Source organism: Cyprinodon tularosa, unplaced genomic scaffold, assembly GCF_016077235.1.
Source record: "Cyprinodon tularosa strain WSP-4 unplaced genomic scaffold, ASM1607723v1 ctg1122, whole genome shotgun sequence".
Taxonomy (NCBI): domain Eukaryota; kingdom Metazoa; phylum Chordata; class Actinopteri; order Cyprinodontiformes; family Cyprinodontidae; genus Cyprinodon; species Cyprinodon tularosa.
The window spans coordinates 267,665-291,940 of NW_024037919.1; the positions used below are offsets into that span (position 1 = coordinate 267,665).

At 40.6% G+C, this 24,276-nt stretch overlaps 1 protein-coding gene across 1 annotated transcript in view; it reads left to right on the forward strand.

The window, feature by feature from the left end:
* LOC119793552 (immunoglobulin lambda-1 light chain-like) overlaps positions 1-21,224 on the forward strand; it is a 29,504-nt gene extending 8,280 nt beyond the window's left edge. Inside the window, exons 3-5 of the mRNA XM_038300759.1 lie at positions 16,838-16,894; positions 20,099-20,410; positions 20,511-21,224. Of these exons, the coding sequence (XP_038156687.1) occupies positions 16,838-16,894; positions 20,099-20,410; positions 20,511-20,734 (593 nt within the window). The 3' untranslated portion in view covers positions 20,735-21,224. The remainder of the gene's footprint in view (positions 1-16,837; positions 16,895-20,098; positions 20,411-20,510) is intronic.
* Positions 21,225-24,276: the final 3,052 nt, after the last annotated feature.

Below are 24,276 nucleotides of genomic sequence, written 5' to 3' on the forward strand. Positions count from 1 at the left end.
ATTACATTTTTAGCAGAATTGTTAGGGGTGCCAATAACTGTGGGACACATGATTTCATGTTTTTTATTTTCTAAATGTGTGATTTTATGTTTACCACCAAAGTAATGTACTTAACTAAAAGGTTGGATTTTCTCTTTTTTGCATTTAGGTTCTTTGTTGTTTAAAAGAAAAGAAGGATTTTTTGAAGTCCTCGACCACATATTAAACAGGGGTGTTAGAAGAAATCAACACATGGATGTTCCAAAATTTTCTTCAGCTCAGTCAAAACAAAATATGAGTGTTTTGTTTTGTAACAGCATTCAAAAGTCAGCACTCAGCCTAAGTTAATCTAGGTATAAACCAGCAATCACACTCTAAATCTGAATGTGGTGATGCACTCTGACCTGAACCTTCAGACGCTCACAAAGACAGTAAAAAAGTCAGCCTTCAATTACCTAGAGTACATCTCCATGAAGAACTGATTAATGCATTTATCTTTATTAGAACTGCTGCTCTTACCAAGGCTAAGAAACTGAAGCACATCACAGTGTTAAAATTGCTAAACTGGCTCTCCATCTCTCTGAGAATAAATCTCTGAGTGGCATTAAAGACTTCCTGTCAGTGTATCAACGTCCCAGACTTCACTGGAAAATGGACGAAAAAAGGATAAGCAGTGTTTAGATGCTATGCTTTATTAGTCTGGAGTGAACTACCAGAAAACTTTTTTTTCCCCACTGCCACATAAACGCGCTATATGGACAAATTTGTCCTGCAATTTATTTTGCTCGGTGAAGTCTTGTGACTTGGTAGCAACCTAGGGTAAATGAATAGGCCCCCAGAAACATAGGAATACATTTAGGAGCCAAGTTGTCACAGATTCACATTTTTTTATGTGGACCAATGTGGGTATTACATGATATTGGGTGAGACTGTGCCACTTTTGAAAATTTTAATTTAATAAAATCAAGATGTTGAAACCATCCAGCAGCTGGAGCTGAGCTGTCAATCAGCAGCAGCAGTCTGATCTGTGGGCTGCAGGGGCTGATGGGAGCTTTGAGGAGCTGTTAGAAACCACGTGGCCCTCGTCTGATCTAGCAGCTCGTCCTTGTTTGGCCTCAGCTGCATCAGAGCGCCACTTCTCCCCAGGTTCACCAGAGGAAACACCACTGCACAAAATGCTTTTCCTCCCAGCTGCTGCTCTGTGCTGTCTGTGTTCAGGTGAGTGTTTCCAGCCAATCAGGAGCCAACAAAGTCCACCTGGAACAAACACTGTCCCACTAACCTTCATCTGTCTGTCTGTGTCTCTACAGCGCTGGCTGCCATGGCAACACAGCTGAGTCAGAAGGATTTAACTCTGACCAGACAACGTGGCCAGAGTGATTCCTCCACATTTTTCATTTGTGAAGGAGTTGATCAATGTGGTAGTAATGCTGTAACCTGGTACCAGAAGAAAGATACCGAAACATATACAGCAATTCTTTATATCACTAGTAGTGGTAGCACACAAAAACCTTTCAATCATCCTCTAGAAAAAGATTTCTCAGCTGAGAGAAACAAGAACGTCTGTAAACTGAAGATCGATAAAGTAAAATTCGATCATAAAGCCTCCTACTACTGCGGCTGTTGGAAGTCTGGTTCCCACAGTGAGAAATGATCCCTGCAGCCTGAACAAAAACCTCCAGATGAACAGATGTCAAACAGTGTTTGTGACGAGAAGAGAGCAGTAAACCACAGCCCAGGTTCACTGGTTTCACCTCCATCTCAGAGACTCACTGATTTTAGGGAGGTTTCTTGTTTCTATGATTATTTACAGGCAGAGGTGTCAAAGTTACTCACCTTCTTCATTTAAGTAAAGAATATATACATCAATATAAAATGTTAATTTTATATTGACAATGTACTTTAGTACAAAAGTAAAACAAAGTTTTTGGCCTGAATGATACAAAGTAGGTTTTAACATCTATTCATAAAAAACAGGTCTATGCCATAAAATCTTTTTATGTATTTTTATGTTGGTAAAAAGATACAGATTACTGTGCCTCTGTAGTTTTGTTCTAAATTAAATTTCAGACAGGATAATAAAGATTAATACTTTTAGAGATCTGGTACTGCAAGTAACATGAATATTAAAGGAACAGTACACCCAAAACATGATTAGCCTTCATTTTCTACTCACCCCCATGCTGAACAACACTCTGGAGTACTTTTTTGATATCTCAAATGCATCTGGAGATCTGGGAGGCTTCTTGCTGTCTGCTAACATTCAAATAATGGAGGTCTACGGTGCCCGAGACAGAAAGGTCCATAAAAGTCCACAAAAACGTGTCAATATTCCTCCATACTGCTCGTCCAATGTATTCCAAGTGTCCTGAGTGGGTAGCATCCAGAATTTACTCGAAACGAAGTCATTTAGAATGTTTTTAGAGCATAAACAGTAGTGTATAGGATTTCCTGAAAGCGCGCGCCAGCGCGTTCATGACGCTACGGAAGCCGGCAGACCAAACCAGATGAAAGTGCGCATTCGCGTCTGCTCTGCTGATAATGCAAGCGTAGCAGAAGAAATGTGCTGTTTACCTGTGCAAAGAAAGAAACAACGAAAGAAAAATGTCTGAGGACTTCAGTGTTGAGGAAGAGCATGAGTTCTTTGCCGAGCTGAATGCGCACTTTCATTTGGTTTGGTCTGCCGGCTTCTGTAGGCTCGTGAACGCGCATGAACGCGCTTTCAGGAAATCCTATACACTACTGTTTATGCTCTAAAAACATTCTAAATGACTTAGTTTCGAGTAAATTCTGGATGCTACCAACTCAGGACACTTGGAATACATTGGACGAGCAGTATGGAGGAATATTGACACGTTTTTGTGGACTTTTATGGACATTTCTGTCTCGGGCACAATAGACCTCCATTATTTGAATGTCAGCAGACAGCAAGAAGCCTCCCAGATCTCCAGATGCATTTGAGATATCAAAAAAGTACTCCAGAGTGTTGTTCAGCATGGGGGTGAGTAGAAAATGAAGGCTAATCATGTTTTGGGTGTACTATTCCTTTAACAAACTTGCAACACAATCAACATGGAGATTAAAATCTAATAAATTTCACATGGATGGGAATAATGTGCATGTCATGATCTGATTTCTCTTTTACAATGAAAGTTGCCATTAGTGTGAAATTATAGCTCACGTGTACATATGTCAACACACACAGCAGTGGCGGCCGGCCCATAGGGAGCGCTGGGGTACCGCCCTCCCTGCTGGCGTATTGAGTGTGCACACTTAATATTTCAGTGGGGTTAGCCGTGTGTGTGTGTGTACGTGTTTATGCGACTGGGACTTGTCATCTTCAGTCTTTGCTGGGTTCAAACCCAGTTTGGTGTAATTGAATTAGTCAATGAATCTGTGTAAAGGAATTAAGTTGTAAAAATTATTTGTTTTTGTATATCAATTGTTTGTGGAGGTAATATATGGACAAAACTGATTTAGTTTTGAGGTGAGGGGCTTAAACCATTTAATGAGGGCTGTGGGAAGAATAGCGGCCAGTTCTGTTTTCTGTTTCTTTGTTACATTGCTGGTAATTGGAGGGAGGCTGAGGCCCAGAGTATCTTGTACATGTTTAGTTTCTTTTGCACCCTGTTTTGAGTTTTTGAGCACAATAAATCACCAACACCGGTAACCCGACTGAGCCTGGATTCTTGGAGGCCAAAGAACCCCGTAACAGTGACCAAAATCATCACTGTTACTGTTATTATATAGTAAATTAAATCATTACTGTTAAATTGTATTTATTGTCCAATTGTTTATTTGAATTCTTATTCCGGATTAGTTGGAGACATACACTAGGCTATATCAGCCCCACCAAAAATATTTTTCACCAGCTGCCACTGACACACAGTATCTTTTTACATATTAATTTACAATGATCCGACCAAAGTCTTATGGATCAGGTAACAACTTTTTATACAGACCCCATGGACATTTGCTAAAGCCCAGCAACTGAATGACATTAGACTAAATCAATTGTCTGAAAATGAAAAGTCTGCTGGCCTTGTGCTCATGGTGCTGTGTAGATGCTGCATTGAGGTCAGTGCTAATGCCCCAATATTTCTATTAGGAACACATTCACCGCACATCTAGCTATCTAAAGTTCAATTCATTTATAAAATAATCTAGGATGTTGCAAAAAACAATGAAATAAATGCATAAATAATTAAAGAAATGCTAATACTAGTCATCTTGAAGTCTGTTCCCACTAGCATTATAATTTCAAATAGTTAATTCGGATTGTAGTATAAAGGAATCCTGACTTGATTCAAGCAACATGGTACTACATTTTTAAGACACATATATGGATCACAACAGGTTCACAGTTGAGTAATGAAAATGCTTTAGATTGATAGGGATCAAGGCTATACATGTCATGAAATGAGGACAGATGGACCCAATATTCAAGGAGAGACAGTCAGTAGGAAAGTTCAAAAAGGTTTATTAAATTAACAAAAACTAAGGTGGAGCTGTGGCTCGCGAACACTGCAGGATGGGGAGCGGGGCACCGCCCAATCACAAAACTCTGGTTTAACAGTCCAGTCCTAGAATGTCCCCCAAGTGCTGCAGTCCCAGAGGACATGCTGGAAGCCGATCCTGGTCAGGGATCCAGAACAGACAGGAACAGACGGGGACAGAATCCAGATCAGGCAGGAACAGAAACAGGAGGCAGGATCCAGACTTCCAGGCATCCACAGGTTCCTAGGAGGGTTCAGAGTCTGACAGGGTCCGAAAGCGTGACCACCTGGTCACGCACAGGAGCAGACAGGATCAGGTGCATATGAGCAGACTCAGTGGAAGACGGTAGCCGAGACAGGACATGGAACCAGAACTTGATGCAGGACCTTTAAACTGGTCTCCACCTTGGAGCCAGGCTTACTGAATAAAAACTGAACCTCCCCACATATTGAGCCAAAAACCCAGATGACTCCGCGGGGGAGGAACAGTGGACGATCAGGAGACAAGACAGACACAAAACCCTCTTTCCACTGGCTGCCAGGATCCAGGACATGAACCAAGAAAATAAACTGAACAGACAGGCTAACAGAAAAACAGTTAATGATCTGGCACTGAATGCTCAGGCTGAATATAACCAAGAGGAAACAGGTGTGAGGAATAAATTATAATTGAGGCAGGGAGGGAAAACGACAGGTGAAAGGAATGACTAATTAAGGGAGAGCAAACAGGCCAGATCATGACAATATATGGGTTATTATAGACTAAACCTCCCTGTAAATTGGTAAAATTCTTGGTAAAATATGCATTGTCAGAATTCATAAATGTAGTTATTAGACTGCATTAAATAAATGGTACAATGGACCTGATTTCATGAGTATGTTGCGCACTAATCAGCTGTTTATGCCACTCTTAGACGCAATCTCCCCTCCGCTCTGGAGCAGCAGGACGATGCCTCTATGAGAAATCCCTATTGACGTTTGAGCCTTGGTCTTTTGAGGTAAGCAGCAAGAAAGCAGAGTCCTGATTTGGTAACACACCAAAATACGTCTCTTCCAGTGGGACTAAACCTCTCAGAGGGTCTATGGATGCACTGGATGCTTGATGATGATTGGCAAACATACTTGAGGAGTTTTGACTGACAGTGGCCAAAAAACAAGGAGGTTTTCCTCATTAGTCCAAAGGGAAAAGTGATCATTCAGTTAGAATAGTCATCTTGTGATAAACTCTTGCCATGGTTTCTGGAGTTTATTTTTTTGCGCGTTTGGATTTGATAAAAACGGTTGAGCCTCCTCTGTTGCAGAGAGCAGAAGCCGCCACTGCTACAGGTGCTGCCAATAGCAATATGAATGCTGTCATAGCCACGATTTCATTCGGAAATCAACTCTTTGATTAAAATTGTAACTTCTATTTAAATCCAATTAAAAAGTTTAAAATATTTCACATCTGAGCAACATACAAACGAAGCTGTCCCATATGACTGGCATAGGATAGCTCAGGTTGATTGTTAATATTCAACAGTTCTTTGAAAAAAAAAAAACTTAGGTTGCATCGAGTATCTTTGATGCTGGACAAGCAGGTATTCCATCCATCATCGTGTTCAATTGAGTTTATTTATAAAGCACCAATTCACAACATATCCTCTCAAGGCACTTTACAGAGATAATGCAACCACATTTATACAGTCAGACTGCTTCAAAGTTCTCTGTTAAGAAAAATCAGCTCAGTGCATCATTCATTTACTCTACTGCAATCTCTCACACCAAGCATGAATGTAGGGATAGTGGAGAGGAAAAACTTCCTATTAACATGAAGGAACCTCCAGCAAAACCAGGCTCAGTTGGAGCAGCCATCTGCTAAGGGCGACTGGGGTTCAAGGACACAGAAGCAGACATACAGAAAGAAGCCGAGATACAAAGGATAACTGTTAATCAGCTCCACATGCCACTCCAGGAAAAACACACCTGGGCAGAGGAGCTACCAGACAGGACCCATGTCAGAGGATAAGAAAGCACATACACATCACAGTAAGACAAACAGGACTACACTGAAAAACAGGCCAAGCTCCAACATCTATAAGCAAATGTGTTGTGCAGCAGCACAGCTGATATTTCTATACAGGATGATGTCACAGCAAAACAGGGACACACCCGATGAAGCTATGATGAGAAAAAGCAGAGAGCATAAAGTTAGAGGTTGAACTAATTAATACTACCCAAAAGTAGTAAACCAATACAGAGAGACCAGGGAAAAAGTTTATCAGGTTTATTTAGGAGATTGTGAAGAATGCAGTGTTGCTCTGAACACTGCTCAACCAGAACTGAAAGGTGAGGGGAAGACACTGCGGTTAGTTCAGGCTCAGTGGGAAAATTGATTCTCGAACTTGATGTCATGATGGGTCTCTAGTGTATAAACCCACATGCAGAACACCACAAGAAACAGGGTAAAAGTTTAACAGTTTATTGAATGATGAGCATACAGAATAATAAAGAGCTGGTTCTGGTACAGGTCCAGGACAGCAGTCACTGAGAATCTGCAGAGATGGATTGTTCGGTTAGCCAGGCAGCTGTGAAGACTTGTTAGATGTTTGATTCTGATTTGCACCTTCATGAGGTTCAGACAGATCACTGGAGAGGGGGAACCAATTGGGTCCAGAGACAGTGGGTTCAGCAGAGAGCTCAGCAGCAGCAGCGTCTAGCTTCAGGCTAGTGAGATTCAGACCTTGAGTAGATGTCCTAGCTCTCCCTTGAGAGCTGGCTGGGGAATCCAGACGGATTGTCTTCAGGTTTGGCTTCCTAGGGCAGGCAGGCAGGTTTCCAAGCTAAGCTCCTCCAGAGCTTCAGACTTCAGTCGGGCTTTCCTGTGAGCAGAGAAGACAGAGGCTGGTTAGAATCTAGTTACTCTCAAGAGCAGACAGATTCTCAAAGTGAACAGAGGCTCAGGTTCCGCTAACCAAAACTGGTCAACACTCCGGCGCCGAAGACAGGTCTGGCTGCTGCTTATGTAGGAGGTCTCCTGATGGGCTGATGATCAGGTGTGCTGGAGGCTCCAGCCCAGGAGACCCACAGCGCTCTCTGCTGGAGACAGGTGGCAGATCTCCAGATCCCAACACTTGAAGAGGAAAATTAGATTGCTGACTCACGTTTTCAGAAAAGTGGTTGACTCTTTGACTCCAGTCTGTGTGGGGGTGTTCCAGTGTTTGTCTCTTTCGATTAAGGGCGGACAGGGTTTACCCAGAATGCAGTTGTTTGTAGGTGAACGGAGAAACTGACTGCCACTTAGATTTCCTGCGGTACTTGAACGGACTGTGGTGCAGATGAATCCCATCCTCAGTGTGAAACTCAAACGATCCCTTGGAGCAAAGTGGATCCAAACCTCCAGTTTTATTCCCCAGCTCAGTTTGTGGCTCAGTTGATCCTTCCAGGGAGAGAAGGTCCGAAACGTCCAGTTTGCAGGATGACTTCCTGCCGAGAGGCAAAGACAAAAATAGCAAGATTAAAACTCAGGTTGACTCAGCAAAACTCAGCTTGGCTAGAGTAACAAAAACTGGAAAACACTCCGGCGTCAAGGTAGTGGCAGTCAGCAGCTTAAGAGAACTCTGTTAATGAGGTAACCATTTGCAGGTGTGTGAGGAGGTGAATCAGGACCAGGTGCCACCTAGTGGAGGAAGAAAGACAAACACACAAAACACAAACCACACAGAGAGAAGTCCTAACATTTTTTGCATTTAGGTTCTTTGTTGTTTAAAAGAAAAGGAGGATTTTTTGAAGTCCTCGACCACATCTTAAACAGGGGTGCCAATAATTGAAAATTCGTTCTGACATCTTAAATGAAGATAACTGTGTATAAAATGCTTTGTATAAAATAATGCATTATTTTTCATGAAATTTATGAAGTGCAGACAAAATAAGATCCAGTACCCTTAATGCAAATTACAAAATAGGCTCAATCTTAAGTCCCCTTTTATTATATGTCTAAATGCCTGCTTACTCAGATCAAAATAAAGAACATGAGCTACCATAACTTTGTAGACAACACACAACTTTACAATAAGATGTCACCAGATTGAGCTCTGGGTAAATCTGTAGAAGAAATCAACACATGGATGTTCCAAAATTTTCTTCAGCTCAGTCAAAACAAAATATGAGTGTTTTGTTTTGTAACAGCATTCAAAAGTCAGCACTCAGCCTAAGTTAATCTAGGTATAAACCAGCAATCACACTCTAAATCTGAATGTGGTGATGCACTCTGACCTGAACCTTCAGACGCTCACAAAGACAGTAAAAAAGTCAGCCTTCAATTACCTAGAGTACATCTCCATGAAGAACTGATTAATGCGTTTATCTTTATTAGAACTGCTGCTCTTACCAAGGCTAAGAAACTGAAGCACATCACAGTGTTACAATTGCTAAACTGGCTCTCCATCTCTCTGAGAATAAATCTCTGAGTGGCATTAAAGACTTCCTGTCAGTGTATCAACGTCCCAGACTTCATTGGAAAATGGACGAAAAAAGGATAAGCAGTGTTTAGATGCTATGCTTTATTAGTCTGGAGTGAACTACCAGAAAACATATTATTCCCGCTGCTACATAAACGCGCTATATGGACAAATTTGCCTTGCAATTTATTTTGCTCGGTGAAGTCTTGTGACTTGGTAGCAACCTAGGGTAAATGAATAGGCCCCCAGAAACATAGGAATAAAACATATTTAGGGGCCAAGTTGTCACAGATTCACATTTTTTTATGTGGACCAATGTGGGTATTACATGGTATTGGGTGAGACTGTCATTTGTGAAAATAAATTTTAATTTAATAAAATCAAGATGATGAAACCATCCAGCAGCTGGAGCTGAGCTGTCAATCAGCAGCAGCAGTCTGATCTGTGGGCTGCAGGGGCTGATGGGAGCTTTGAGGAGCTGTTAGAAACCACGTGGCCCTCGTCTGATCTAGCAGCTCGTCCTTGTTTGGCCTCAGCTGCATCAGAGCGCCACTTCTCCCCAGGTTCACCAGAGGAAACACCACTGCACAAAATGCTTTTCCTCCCAGCTGCTGCTCTGTGCTGTCTGTGTTCAGGTGAGTGTTTCCAGCCAATCAGGAGCCAACAAAGTCCACCTGGAACAAACACTGTCCCACTAACCTTCATCTGTCTGTCGGTGTCTCTACAGCGCTGGCTGCCATGGCAACACAGCTGAATCAGGATTTAACTCTGACCAGAAAACGTGGCCAGAGTGATTCCTCCACATTTTTCATTTGTGAAGGAGTTGATCAATGTGGTGCTGTAACCTGGTATCAGAAGAAAGGAAGCGAAACATATAAAGCAATTCTTTATATCACCAGTAGTGGTAGCACGCAAAAACCTTTCAATCATCCTCTAGAAAAAGATTTCTCAGCTGAGAGAAACAAGAACGTCTGTAAACTGAAGATCGATACAGTTAAAATCGAACATATAGCCTCCTACTACTGCGGCTGTTGGAAGTCTGGTTCCCACAGTGAGAAATGATCCCTGCAGCCTGAACAAAAACCTCCAGATGAACAGATGTCAAACAGTGTTTGTGACGAGAAGAGAGCAGTAAACCACAGCCCAGGTTCACTGGTTTCACCTCCATCTCAGAGACTAAGTGTGAAATTATAGCACTCGTGTACATATGTCAACACACACAGAACCTTTTTACATATTAATTTACAATGATCTGACCACAGTCGTAGGTAGGCCTATCAGGTAACAACTTTTTAAACAGACCCCCATGGACATTTGCTAAAGCCAAGCAACTGAATGACATTAGACTAAATCAATTGTCTGAAAATGAAAAGTCTGCTGGCCTTGTGCTCATGGTGCTGTGTAGATGCTGCATTGAGGTCAGTGCTAATGCCCCAATATTTCTATTCGGAACACATTCACCGCACAATGTAAAGTCCTAAAATATAAAATATTTATAAAATAATCTAGGATGTTGCAAAAAACCATGAAATAAACGCATAAATAATTAAAGAAATGCTAGTCCTCTTGAAGTCTGTTCCCACTAGCATTATAATTTCAAATAGTTAATTCGGATTGTAGTAAAAAGGAATCCTGGCTTGATTCAAGCAACATGGTACTACATTTTTAAGACACATATATGGATCACAACAGGTTCACAATTAAGTAATGAAAATGCTTTACATTCATAGGGATCAAGGCTATATATGGGTTATTATAGACTAAACCTCCCTGTAAATTTGGTAAAATTCTTGGTAAAATGTGCATTGTTGGAATTCATAAATGTAGTTAATAAACTGCATTAAATAAATGGTACAATGCACCTGATTTTATGAGTATGTTGCGCACTAATCAGCTGTTTTTGCCACTCTTAGACGCAATCTCTCCCCCGCTCTGGAGCAGCAGGACGATACCTCTATGGGAAATCCCAGTTCACGTCTGAGCCTTGGTCTTCTGAGGTAAGCAGCAAGAAAGTAGAGCCCTGATTTGGTAACACACCAAAATACATCTCTTCCAGTGGGACTAAACCTCTCAGAGGGTCTATGGAGCAGGGGCCGGTTATCACGCTGGCTGTTTGATGATGATTGGCAAACATACTTGAGGAGTTTTGACTGACAGTGGCCAAACAACAAGGAGGTTTTCCTCATCAGTCCAAAGGGAAAAGTGATCATTCAGTTAGAATAGTCATGTTTTTTCTGTGCATTTGGATTTAATAAAAACGGTTGAGCCTCCTCTGTTGCAGAGAGCAGAAGCCGCCACTGCTACAGGTGCTGCCAATAGCAATATGAATGCTGTCATAGCCACGATTTCATTCAGAAATCAACTCTTTGATTCAAATTGTAACTTCTACTTAAATCCAATCAAGCAGATTTAGAACATTTTACATCTGGGCAACATACAAATGAGGCTGTCCCATATGAAAGGCATAGGATAGCTCAGGTTGATTGTTAATATTCAACAGTTCTTTAAAAACAAAACAAAACAAACTTTGTTTGCATCGAACAGTATCTTTGATGCTGGATAAGCAGGTATTCCATCCATCATCATGTTCAATTGAGTTTATTTATAAAGCACCAATTCACAACATATCCTCTCAAGGCACTTTACAGAGATAATGCAACCACATTTATACAGTCAGACTGCTTCAAAGTTCTCTATTAAGAAAAATCAGCTAAGTGCATCATTTATTTACTCTTTTGCAATCTCTCACACCAAGCATGCATGTAGGGACAGTGGAGAGGAAAAACTTCCTATTAACATGAAGGAACCTCCAGCAAAACCAGGCTCAGTTGGAGCAGCCATCTGCTAAGGGCGACTGGGGTTCAAGGACACAGAAGCAGACATACAGAAAGAAGCCGAGATACAAAGGATAACTGTTAATCAGCTCCACATGCCACTCCATCCAGGAAAAACACACCTGGGCAGAGGAGCTACCAGACAGGACCCATGTCAGAGGATAAGAAAGCACATACACATCACAGTAAGACAAACTACACAGAAAAACAGGCCAAGCTCCAACATCTATAAGCAAATGTGTTGTGCAGCAGCACAGCTGATATTTCTATACAGGATGATGTCACAGCAAACCAGGGACACACCCGATGAAGCTATGATGAGAAAAAGCAGATAGCATAAAGTCAGAGGTTGAACTAATTAATATAGCAGAATGGGATAATAGAGATATTCTGTAAAAGTTTTTAAAAGAAAAAACAATCCACTGGACTTGGTTTCCAAGGTTTGAAGACGTTTGGCTTCCCCTCCAGGAAGCTTTCTCAATACAAATGTCTGGATCCACAGTGAGTTTGAGTCTTTATATGGACAAGGCCTTGTATTGCTTGGAAACATGCAAATTGAAACCGACGAGCAGGTCGTTTGATTCCATTGTTAGCCTGTAATATCTGAAAGCTGTCTATGATTGTTAAGGGTCGCTCATTAAAGGAGGTTTTGTTTACCTGTCAGGAGGTACTTTGTTCCTCTGTGATGGGGAGGGGGGTGCGGTGATATCTAGAAAGGATCATTTCTATAACTGATTTGTAAGTTTTTAAAGGAATAGTACACCCAAAACATGATTAGCCTTCATTTTCTACTCACCCCCATGCTGAACAACACTCTGGAGTACTTTTTTGATATCTCAAATGCATCTGGAGATCTGGGAGGCTTCTTGCTGTCTGCTGACATTCAAACAATGGAGGTCTTTGGTGCCCGAGGCAGAAAGGTCCATAAAAGTCCACAAAAAACGTGTCAATATTCCTCCATACTGCTCGTCCAATGTATTCCAAGTGTCCTGAGTGGGTAGCATCCAGAATTTACTCGAAACGAAGTCATTTAAAAATGTTTTTAGAGCATAAACAGTAGTGTATAGGATTTCCTGAAAGCGCGCACATGCGCGTTCACGACGCTACGGAAGCCGGCAGACCAAACCAGCGCATTCAGCTCGGTAAAGAACTCATGCTCTTCCTCAACACTGAAGTCCTCAGACATTTTTCTTTCGTTGTTTCTTTCTTTGCACAGGTAAACAGCACATTTCTTCTTCTACGCTTGCATTATTGGCAGAGCAGACGCTGAATGCGCACTTTCATCTGGTTTGGTCTGTAATAAACACGTGGTAGATTAAATGACTAGTTTAAAGAAATCAAAAATAAAGAATAAAACAAAATAGAAAACAAAGGAATAAAACCATAAGAGTCCGTCTACTGACTTCTGAGATTGTCCAAAATATGCCAGATATTAATACATTCACTAATTCCGTTAGCAGCAGGTATGATGATAACAGTGCAATTAATCATATAAAATTAATACATCCAGCTTAAAAATTGGTAAATGATAAAAAATGTAGAAGTCGTTTAGCAAAACACATTAACAAACAGTGTACCTGTGTGTGAGAAAGGCATGTAAATAAATGAGGGACCCCCATTTTTCATGTGGTGAGAGGAACAAAGAAAGGGGGGGGGGCTGATCAGATTGGGCTTATATGCAGGGATAAGCATGACCGAGAGATGATCTGATGAACCGGGGTGGGGACGGGGGGGCTGCTCATTTCTGAAATTAAAAAAAGAGATCATATCTCTCCTATCCTGGCTTCTCTTCATTGGCTTCCTGTTAAATCCAGAATAGAATTTAAAATCCTCCTTCTCACATATAAAGCCTTAAATGGCCAAGCTCCATCTGATATCAGAGATCTGATTGTTCCTTATGTTCCTAACAGAGCACTTTGCTCTCAATCTGCAGGTTTACTAGTGGTTCCTAGAATTTCTAAAAATAGAATGGGAGGCAGATCTTTTAGTTATCAGGCTCCTCTCCTGTGGAACCAACTACCAGTTTTAGTCTGTGAGGCAGACACCCTGTCTACTTTTAAGGCTAGGCTTAAAACTTTCCTTTTTGATAAAGCTTATAGTTAGAGTGGCTCAGGTTATCCTGAGCTATCTCTATAGTTATGCTGCTATAGGCTTAGACTGCTGGAGGACATAGGGACCCCCATTTCATCATTCTGCTTCATTCTCTCTCTGTTCTCCTATTCTGCAGAATCTGTTAGTTCAATCTCTAATGTTCTGCTCTCTCTGCTTTTCCTCAGAGTAGCTTTGCCTCGTCTGTTCCTGTTTGGCTGTGACGTCATCCTGGAAAGAAATATCAGCTGTGCTGCTTCCATCAACACCCTTGTTTATAGATGCTGGAGATCGGCCTGTGTTCCAGTGTGCACTGCAAAAATGGTCTAGAAAGAAGTAAAAATGTCTTAATTCAAGTGTATTTACCCTTCATTTTAGTAGGTAAATGCGATAATTTGCCAATGGAATGAGTATTTTTACTCTTAAAATAAGATTATTAGATAATATTTACTTGAAATAAGACAATGAGGTTGCTTTTTCTTATTTTAAATATAAATTGTCTTGTTCCATTGGCAAAGCATCTCACTTACCTCCTCAATTCAAGAACAATTGCACTTAGTTTAAGAAAAAATGACTGATTTAGATTTCCATTTTTTGCAGTGTGGTCCTGTTTCTCTGACCGTGACTGGCTGGATGTGCTCTCTTCATCCTCTGGCATGGGAGCTGGCTGGGGAGCAAGTCTGCCTGGCTGTGTGTTTCCTGGACGGGGCCGCCTTTTACAGCTGCTTTTGTGTCTCTGCTTCTGTCTCCTTGAACCCCAGTCGGCCTCGGCAGATGGCCGCTCACACTGAGCCTGGTTCTGCAGGAGGTTTCTTCCTGTTAAAAGGGAGTTTTTCCTCTCCACTATCGCTACAAGCATGCTTAGTGTGAGGGATTGTATTTGAGTCAAGGAGTCAATGCAATCAACTGGTTTCCCTTAGATAGAAAACTTTGTATCAATTTGACTGTATGATCTGGTTGAACTGTACAGTGCCTTGAGATGGCTTGTGTTGTGAATTTGGCGCTATATAAATAAACTGAATTGATCTGTACCTTGTTTGGAAACCACTCTCTTCCCTACTCTGTGAACTCCTACCCTGGAAGCATCTCTTTTTTTGTGGACCTGGATCATGTTGTCTTTGTGACACGTTTTTATATCTAATTTTGGAAGGAGGAACTTGTTCCTTCATTTCTAAGCTTCGTGGTTTCAACTGAATCTGTAGAACCCTATTGTCCTCGGCAAACAGCAATTGGGCCCCACTATATTCCTTGGGTTATTAGACTTAGGTTACCAGAGCTGGATTAGCTCTCTCTCAGCTTCAGCAGGCAGTTTCAGCAAACACTGCATTCAATTTGGTTTGAAATGCAGGATATTGTAACATAGCCAATACAGTATAATCAGCTCCTTCTGAACACAGTAGAGTTTGTCTGACTAGGTCCAGCAAGCACAGGCCTCTCCGTAGGGATTTGGACGCCACTAAGCATAGCTTTCAGCTAGGAAGCACTTAGACTAGCCTTAGACTAGCCTAGCTGATGGCCTGTCTAAAGGCCATCAGCAAAAGGAAGTTGAAAGGGCAGTAGTTTGTTTTAAAACTCAGCCAGAGGGCTGTGCCTTCAGAGGGGAGCAGCTCTGGTTACATCGCTGACATTTGATCCCAACAATAGTCACAACTGTGCTTTATTTACTGAATTGTTTTTGTCCCCCAATATTTCAACATCTGTCTTCCTCCAACATCATCAGCTGAGTCCTTTAATTTGTCAATATCCCTGTCCCAGCTGCAAACCCATTTAATCTACATCAAATATTTACATTTTCAAATTGAATTATTGATTATTGATCAGTTGGTCTTTTTTCATCATCTGAGTCCTGCTCTGCTTCTGTGATGTATTTCTATTCTGAAATCAGACTCAGCTCTCACTCTGCTTCATGACACCATCAGCATCCAGGAAACCACAGACCACCATGCAGCATTCATGATCAAAGGAGATTTCAGCAGCTGCAGCTCAGACTGAACACACTGAAGACTTTCAGCAAGACGACGTCCCAACAGACAAGGAAACACACTGGGATAGATGAGAGCTTTCATACATGATGTCTGCAGAGCTTCCTTCAGACCGACTTTGGATCTTCAGAGATTCACATTTCTGATGGTTCTGCCAAGGATCCAGACAGGAGCTCAGAGCAGCTTCTCCAAGACAGTTCAGCTATGATCTGCTGAACATCAGCTCAGATTACAGGACTGTTCTGTTCTCATTCAGACACTTTTGAAATCTGCATCCAATCATGAAGAAGCAGCAAACTTGATTCCAGTTGATCCTGAGGACAACATGAAGATCTGAACTAACTCCCAGATCCAGTCCATGTGGACTAAAGTATTGGAGCGACCCACTGACTGACACCAACACCAGAACCATGCTGCTAGTGCGGCTAAAAGAAAAGAGAAGAAGAGACAGTCATGTTGATGTGAACATTAGAGAAACACATCATGGAGCTGAAATCTGATCCTGCTTCATCATTTGGACCGCTTCACCTCAGCTGACCCATTCAGCAGCAGACAGCTTTTCTAGCAGTCTTTCTCACTGTGTGGAGGATACTGGAACCACATCTTTGGTTCTGGAACCAAACTGGACGGAACAGGTAAGAACCAACATTTATTGTTTGATTGTAGAAGTTAAAATGTGTTTAAAGTCACTTTCTGCTGCTTCAGGATTTACATGTTAGTTTTTATCATTAGGAGAGAATTCATCATGAAAATATCAATAATTGATGGAAAACATGTTAAAAAGTCTCTGAACAACTTTAGAAAATAAATGTTGATATTTTTACAGATATTGGAGAATAATATCTGAAACCTTTCAGTAACTCTAACCCTGTAATATCTGCTAATATTGTTGATAAAAGTCTAATTACTGTAAAATATTCTTTATAGATTCACTAACTGCTAAACCTCAGTGTTACATGTAGCTGAGAGAGAAAAACTGAAAATAACCAGAGCAGAAAACAGCAGACAGGTTTTTGTAGCAGTCTTTCTCACTGTGAATGAATACCTCTTTGGATCTGGAACCAAGCTGGATGTAACACGTAAGAACCAACATTTATTGCTTTATTATTGAAATTAAAATGTGTTTAAAGTCAGTTCTGCTTCAGGATTCAGTTAAAAATGTTTTCTTTAATTCTAAATTTCTCTGAAAAACATGAGTTTTTAGCTAACGATCCAGATGCAAAAAATGTTTCAGTGTTTTATTATATCAATTGATTAGATATGTTAGCTCATGGAAAAAAATAAAGTGAATATAAATACTGCACAAAATTGAGTATATAAGTTTTAATTTTAATTGAAATCAAAGTAATGTTTACCATATAAAAAAGTGTAATTTGGATGTCTAGGTATTAAACTATAATCAGGAAAAGAACAGCTTGTCTTTTATCTAGTATAGCTGTATATTTATCTAATGATGATCGACTTTGATGCGCTTCAGAGCCGCCGCCGCTGTGCCGGTATAAACTGTTATGATTGATGGGATCAAATAATGAAACACTGAGGTCCTTTGGAGTTCAGCTCAGGTTCTGCAGTAAATTTGGTTTTTGACTGATGAAGAGATTAGTGATCACAAAACATTGGTACTGATAGAAATATAGCCTGACAGGATTCTTTTCTATAAAATTGTTTTCACTCTTAGACTGCCAACTACATTTCAATCTGACAAAAAAAAAAAACAAACAAACAAAAAAAAGGTACACATAATTATTTTATTTATTTTATTTGTAATGTAACAGCTGGATTCAAAGCAATCCAAAAACTAATTACACCCTAAACCTAATTTCTGGTTTTGAGTGTTTGACATCGCAGAGGAAGATTTTGATCCACTGTGTTTCTCAGACTTTATTTAATCCACAAACATTGAAGGGCTGCAAAGAAAAACATCTATTAAAGTTAGGCACCAATAAACAAGATGTCCAACAGCCTTGGTGCCATGAGGAAGGTTCTGCTCCTCTGTCATTATTCTGGTCAACCTATAGAAACCAGCAGCTTTAGTAGTAAGAAGATGAGATGAATCATCTGGAGCCTGGCTGTTTAGTGCTTTGTTTATTCACATGAAAACAAAACTCAAAAAATATATCCGTATTCAGTAGAAAGAATAAAACCTTAGGGGCTTTTTTGCTGAAACCTGTCAGTAGTCTGGCTGCATTATTATTTATGACAAAACCTCCAAAGATTTTATTTTTCCAAAGCAGTAAACATTTCATTAATCTGAATATGAGAAAATGTATTGATTATTGTCTCCAGTTCAGCGGAGACCCGATATCACAGTCTAGAAAGGATCCTGAAAAGTTACGCTGGACTGAGAAGTTGGACGAACAGAACCAAAAGCTGGACTGATATTGGTATTTACTTCAAAAGGAGATTTGATCACTATCTATATCTGGTTGGTGTTTAAAACATGATAATTGCTGGAAAGCGATTATTAATCTAAGATAAACAGCAGACTAGGATGGACATCCTTTCCAGCTGATGAGACTTAAAAGACATGAAGATCATCTTCTGGGTCAGCAGAGGTTCTGGTGCTTTGTGTACAAAGACACAAAAGCACAAATATTGTGGCATTATATTTCAAATACAAAGCCGGAATATGAAAAAATGAAAGCTGTCTTAAATTGTGCGATAGTTCATGTAAAGTGTTTAGTATTAAAAATATGTGTCAGAAACTGAAATCCTTTCAATCAAAGAATAAACTTTAAAGCATCAAAACCTCCTAAATACACTGAAATGTGACTCCATTCAGTTTAATTTAACAATCAAACTTATTATTCAGGGTTTCATTATTTAGTATCAGTTGGATGTAAATCATGAACATCTTGGTCTGTAAATGCACAGAAATCCATGAATATTCTCAAAGAAAGATTTTCATTCTAACTGATGGTGGGTCAGCAGATTAAATTCAAATAAGTGAAGCGTGACAGTTTATCAGATGGACAATCACATGTTTCCATAAACAGCTGCGTAAATGATTATGGAGGGATGGCAGCTTTGGCACTGCTGGAGGACATTGCTAATGGGAGAATGCAGAAGCAGTGTGTTTGTTCAGAGATCCTACTGACCCGCTGATACATTATAATGCATGACTTATTGGACTGAGCAGCGTCACAGAGGGTCACTACCAGAAAACGCTGCAACGGGAGTTTTTGAAGCTGGTTGACAGGTTCGGTATTTTACAATCATCGCTGAGCTGTTCCATGGCCGCCATAAGAGGTGACCTCATCTGTTTCTTTCTCAGCTATTAAACAGATTATATTTTGAACTTGAATACACAAAACTGCAAATTGAGGCAGCAAGCTGATTTCAAAATGTAATCAGAGCTATGACTGTCCTCGCACTTCTATAAATAAATAAATATAACTTTATATTAGACAATCAAGTAAAAAAAAAACACATTAAAACAATGTGTAATATTTCATATATATTTGTGTTAAATGTATAATTTAGCGTTTATGTTAAAAGGGCCCTGCTTTTATAATTCTGCTTTTGTAACCAGAGCACATGTTAAATGGATATCTGTGAACCTATTTCAGATGCGAAAAAGACTTTAATCAGACTCTCTGCTTGGTGGCTGAAATCAGTTGTTATTTTTAATCATTTATTTATTCTTTGTGACGTCCTGAATGGCTTTAAACATTAGTTGTACTTTGCATAGTTTGTGTAGTGACTTGATTCCCATAGGAACTTTGAATCATGTTTTCATGAATTATAATGATTTTTAAACATTACAATAACTGAGCTAAATGCAGCAGACAGAACAGTTTGGACTTGTTGTGGAAACCTTTGGGTGTTTATACTGACTAGCAGAGAGAGTGTTGGAGTTTGTGGTCAGTTCAATGCAAACTGGGATGTATAACGGTAAAGTGTGCAATGACTCTGATAAATATGCAGATTTTCTCCAGATTCCAATCTTGTACTATGAATTCAACGCAGTCTTTTGCATATAAAGCCTCTGGTCTTGGAACCATCCTAGGGAAGTAATTTTTGTCCTTTCTCTCTTTTCCTTCTGGTTGAATTGTGACCTCTGACCTTAGCTGAGACATTGAGGCCTGCAGATCTTTAGATGTTCTGGGTTCTTCTGGAACTCCTGGAAGAGTCAAAACTTGATGTGTTGCTGTTTGAGATCTTTTATGAAATAATAAGACCTGAAATCATCTCTTTCAAAAAAAAAAAACTTTAGTATTTACTCTGATTAAGGTGAATGCTGCTGACTGTGTGTCTGTGCTCCTTGTTGCTGCTGTCTTCAGCTAAAAAGGTGAAGCCGCCTGAGGTGACCGTGTGCCCGGTGAAAACAGAACCCAGTGAGGAGGGAAAGACCGCTCTGATGTGTCTGGCCTCAGACATGTTTCCTCCTGTGGTGCAGATCTCCTGGAAAAGACAGGAGAAGAACAGCCAACAGGAGCAGCAGCCCCCTGCTGAGGAGAGACAGGTGGAGGTCAGCGGGTCTCAACGCTCTGCCATGGTCCGGATGGTTAATGATGAGAATCTCTACAATTATAAATACATCTGCGAAGTTAAGCATGAGGGCGGCAACGTGAGGAACCAAACATGGATCCAAGGTATGAAAAGCAGAAGATAAGTTCAGCAGAGATTCAGCTTCAGATGAAGACTGGAACATTTCACACTATGGTTGAGTTGTTGGACTTCTTTGTCTTCCAGAACCTAAAGATCTTCCACCTTCAACAGCAGCAGCTCCCACTCATCCACCAGCAGCTTCTAATCGCCCTCAGCTCCCAGTGAAGCCATCAGTGTCCTTCCAGTCTCAGTGCAGGGTGAAGCTGCTCCTCCTGCTCTACACAGTGCTGATAGTGAAGAGTCTGGTGTACTGCTGTGGACTCTCTCTGCTGATGAGCCTCAGAACCAAGGGACCGTCCACCAACTGAACACATGCTGACTCACTGCTTTCTCACCAACTTTCAGCAAATCTTGGCAACTTATCATTTTTATCCCCATCAATACAAGTCATCAGGGTCAAAGTGTAAAAGTTAAAATTGATTTAATGTTGCTTGATTTTAATATTTCTGCCAAGTAATTTCTGTATTTGATAGTATAACCTAAATAGTTCTGAGTGGATTAGGATAAAAATACCAGACCATCTGAATTGGGACAAAGACCAGATGATTAGATTCTGGTGCTAATGTGAACCATCTTCTGGATTTCATTGAGGTCTCAGCTCTCTGTCTGCTTTTTGTAATTTCAGCTGATTTATTTTTGCATTTTATTTTTAATACTATGCAAACACACTGTTTTGTACGTTCTTTTTATTCTGCAGTTTATTAAACAAAATATCCATCTTGTGAAAATGTCTAATTTTTATATCAGCAAAATTTAATTCATGTAAATTTATTTAAATGAAGAAAAGAATAAAATATTTCCAGCATCAACATGTCTCTCATTAATAGAGAGTAAATGTAAAGTATCAGTAAACAGTGTTGGTGATCCAGCAGGTCCAGCTGTTTGTCCTCTGATTCGTCCTCTGGCATGGGAGCTGCCTTGGAGCTCGTCTGCCTGGCTGTGTGTTTCCTGGACGGGGCCGCCTTTTACAGCTGCTTTTTGTGTCTCTGCTTCTGTCTCCTTGAACCCCAGTCAGCCTCGGCAGATGGCCGCTCACACTGAGCCTGGTTCTGCTGGAGGTTTCTTCCTGTTAAAAGGGAGTTTTTCCTCTCCACTGTCGCTACAAGCATGCTTAGTGTGGGGGATTGTATTTGAGTCAATGCAATCAACTGGTTTTCCTTAGATAGAAAACTTTGTATCAATTTGACTGTATGATCTGGTTGAACTGTAAAGTGCCTTGAGATGACATGTGTTGTGAATTTGGCGCTATATAAATAAACTGAATTGAATTGAATTGAATTGATCATTTAGTTTGGCTCTGAATCGTCTCACAGTCAGAAAGTCAAACTCTACGCTGCTGACTCTGTTGTTTCAATTTCATTTCAATTTAGATAATTTCTATAGCGCCAATTCAAAATACGTCATCTCAAGGCACTTTACAATTAAACCAGATCATCCAGTCAAATCGATTCTTTTCTATCTTAAAAATAGATTTCTATCTAAGGAAAATCAGTTGATAGCATCGACTCATTGACTCGAAGGCAATCCCACTAAGCATGCTTGTAGCGACAGTGGAGAGGAAAAACTCCCTTTTAACAGGGAGAAACCTCCAGCAGAACCAGACTCAGTGTGAGCGGCCATCTGCCTCGGCTGACTGGGGTTCAAGGAGACAGAAGCAGAGATACAGAAAGAGGCAGAGACACAAAAGCCAACTGTAAACCAGCTCCACAGGTGGCCCCGTCCAGGCAGCCTGGCAGACGAGCTTCGAGCAAGCTCACATGTTAGGGGATGAAGAGAGCACATCCAGCCAGTCACAGTCAGAGAAACAGGACTACTCTGAAAAACAGGCTGATCTTGAACATCTATAAACACGGCTGTTGATGGCAGCAGCACAGCTGATATTTCTCTCCAGGATGGAGTCACAGCCAAACAGGAACAGACCAGATGAAGCTACTATTAGAAAAAGCAGAGAGAGTAGAACGTTAGAGATTGAACTAACAGATTCTGCAGAGTGGGAGAATAGAGATAGAATGAAGCAGAATGATGAAAAAGGGGTCCCTATGTCCTCCAGCAGTCTAATCCTATAGCAGCATAACTATAGAGCAGGGATGTCAAAGTTAAATAAACAGAAGGCCAAGAAAACAAGTTTGCTACAAGTCGAGGGCCAGACGGGTAAATGTTTATTAAAACAAATTGAAACGAACATAGCCTACTGAACCAAGACCTAATACATTGTTTTAAAAAAAGAAACTAAAATAATATTTCAATTTCAATTCAGTTTATTTATATAGCGTCAATTCACAATGCAAGTCATCTCAAGGCACTTTACAGTTCAACTAGATCATACAGTCAAATTGATTCAAATATCAATATTATTATTAAACTTTTAATATATTAAAAAACGTATTAAGATAAATACATAACTGAAAGTGCATGCATTATAAACTGAAAATGCATTAGTGTGCTGCTTTATGATCCTACCGAACACTGCTTTCAAATAGTAAGAAAAAAAAAAAAAAAAAAAAATCAGTTGTATTCTCTCTCATGGCTCTTATCTGCATTTTTCTGCATTATCTGCATTACACAAAAAAATATGAATAGATAAAATAAAATACAAAATCTATTGCACCTAGACAAAACAACACTTCCTTCAAAAAAAAAAAAAAATCACATCTTCTACCAAGAAATGTAAAGAATTTGTGATGAATCACAGCAGCAGACCCAGAATTCAGCCAGAGGTTCTTTAAAAAAGGAGATGATTATACAAAAAGCAGAGCAATACCAAAAAGGACCGAAGGATCAAGAAAGACTACAGGTGTCAGCAGAGGCTGATTGAAGCCAAAATAAAAGGAGCCTGGATGGAAGAAGAGGGGAGCTGATCCTGCAGGTGGGATCCGAACACCAGGCACAGAATACCAGGAAGTGAACAGATGCACAGTCAGGGAAGAGGTCATCGCCTGTAAGTAGCGCTCCGTCTCCATCAGAGTATCGTGTGGATCCCACCTGCCCCTCACTCGGCAGCAGTGTTGGGCACGTTACTTTAAAAAAAGTAATTAGTTATAGTTACTAGTAACTTCTCACAAAAAGTAACTGAGTTACTAACTGAGTTACTCCACAATAAAAGTAACTAGTTACTAGTAAAAGTAACTATTACGTTACTTTTGCGTTTCTCGCCCCCGTAACCCTCACCACCCAGCCCCCACCTTCTCGCCGTGCGTTTCAAAAGCCAGCTGAATAGAGCGGACGACAAAGACAAGAACCTGCAGAGAGTTTTGGATTTATTGCAACTCAACGTAAATGACATCAGGGGGGAACGCTATCTGGCGGGCCTATAAACCCCGTCAGATAGCGTTACCCCTGCTTAACATGGGTAAATATCATCAGGCTGAATTACCTCTACTCATGGGTGTGAAGTTTTTTAACAGTGTGTTCAGATCCATCCCGATTTCCCCCTTTCTCCATATAGGCTAAACTTTTATTCGTTCACGCTCTACGTAGTTCCCCCGTGGCGCGAGCACAGGGCGGCTTTTACGCGCCTTTAGCAAGCATGCGCGTTTCCTGTCATTTGCATGGTGAATTGTGCCGCCTGCGCTGTGCGGAGATGCAGGGGAAACCGTATCTGATGGGGAAACGCAGCTCGACATAAAACCGGTATTTCTGGAAAACGCTGTTTTGCTGCTGGAGTCCTCCTCACTCTCCATCAGACATGGGCAATGTGGAGTCAACAAGTCATCTCCATGTCATGTATTGGTTCTACCCAACTACTGAAGCAGGTGAGTCCAATCTTCACCGTGAATTAACCTGTGTAGATTGGACTCACCTGGGTAGATTAAATACATGACATGGAGATGACTTGTTGACTCCACATTGC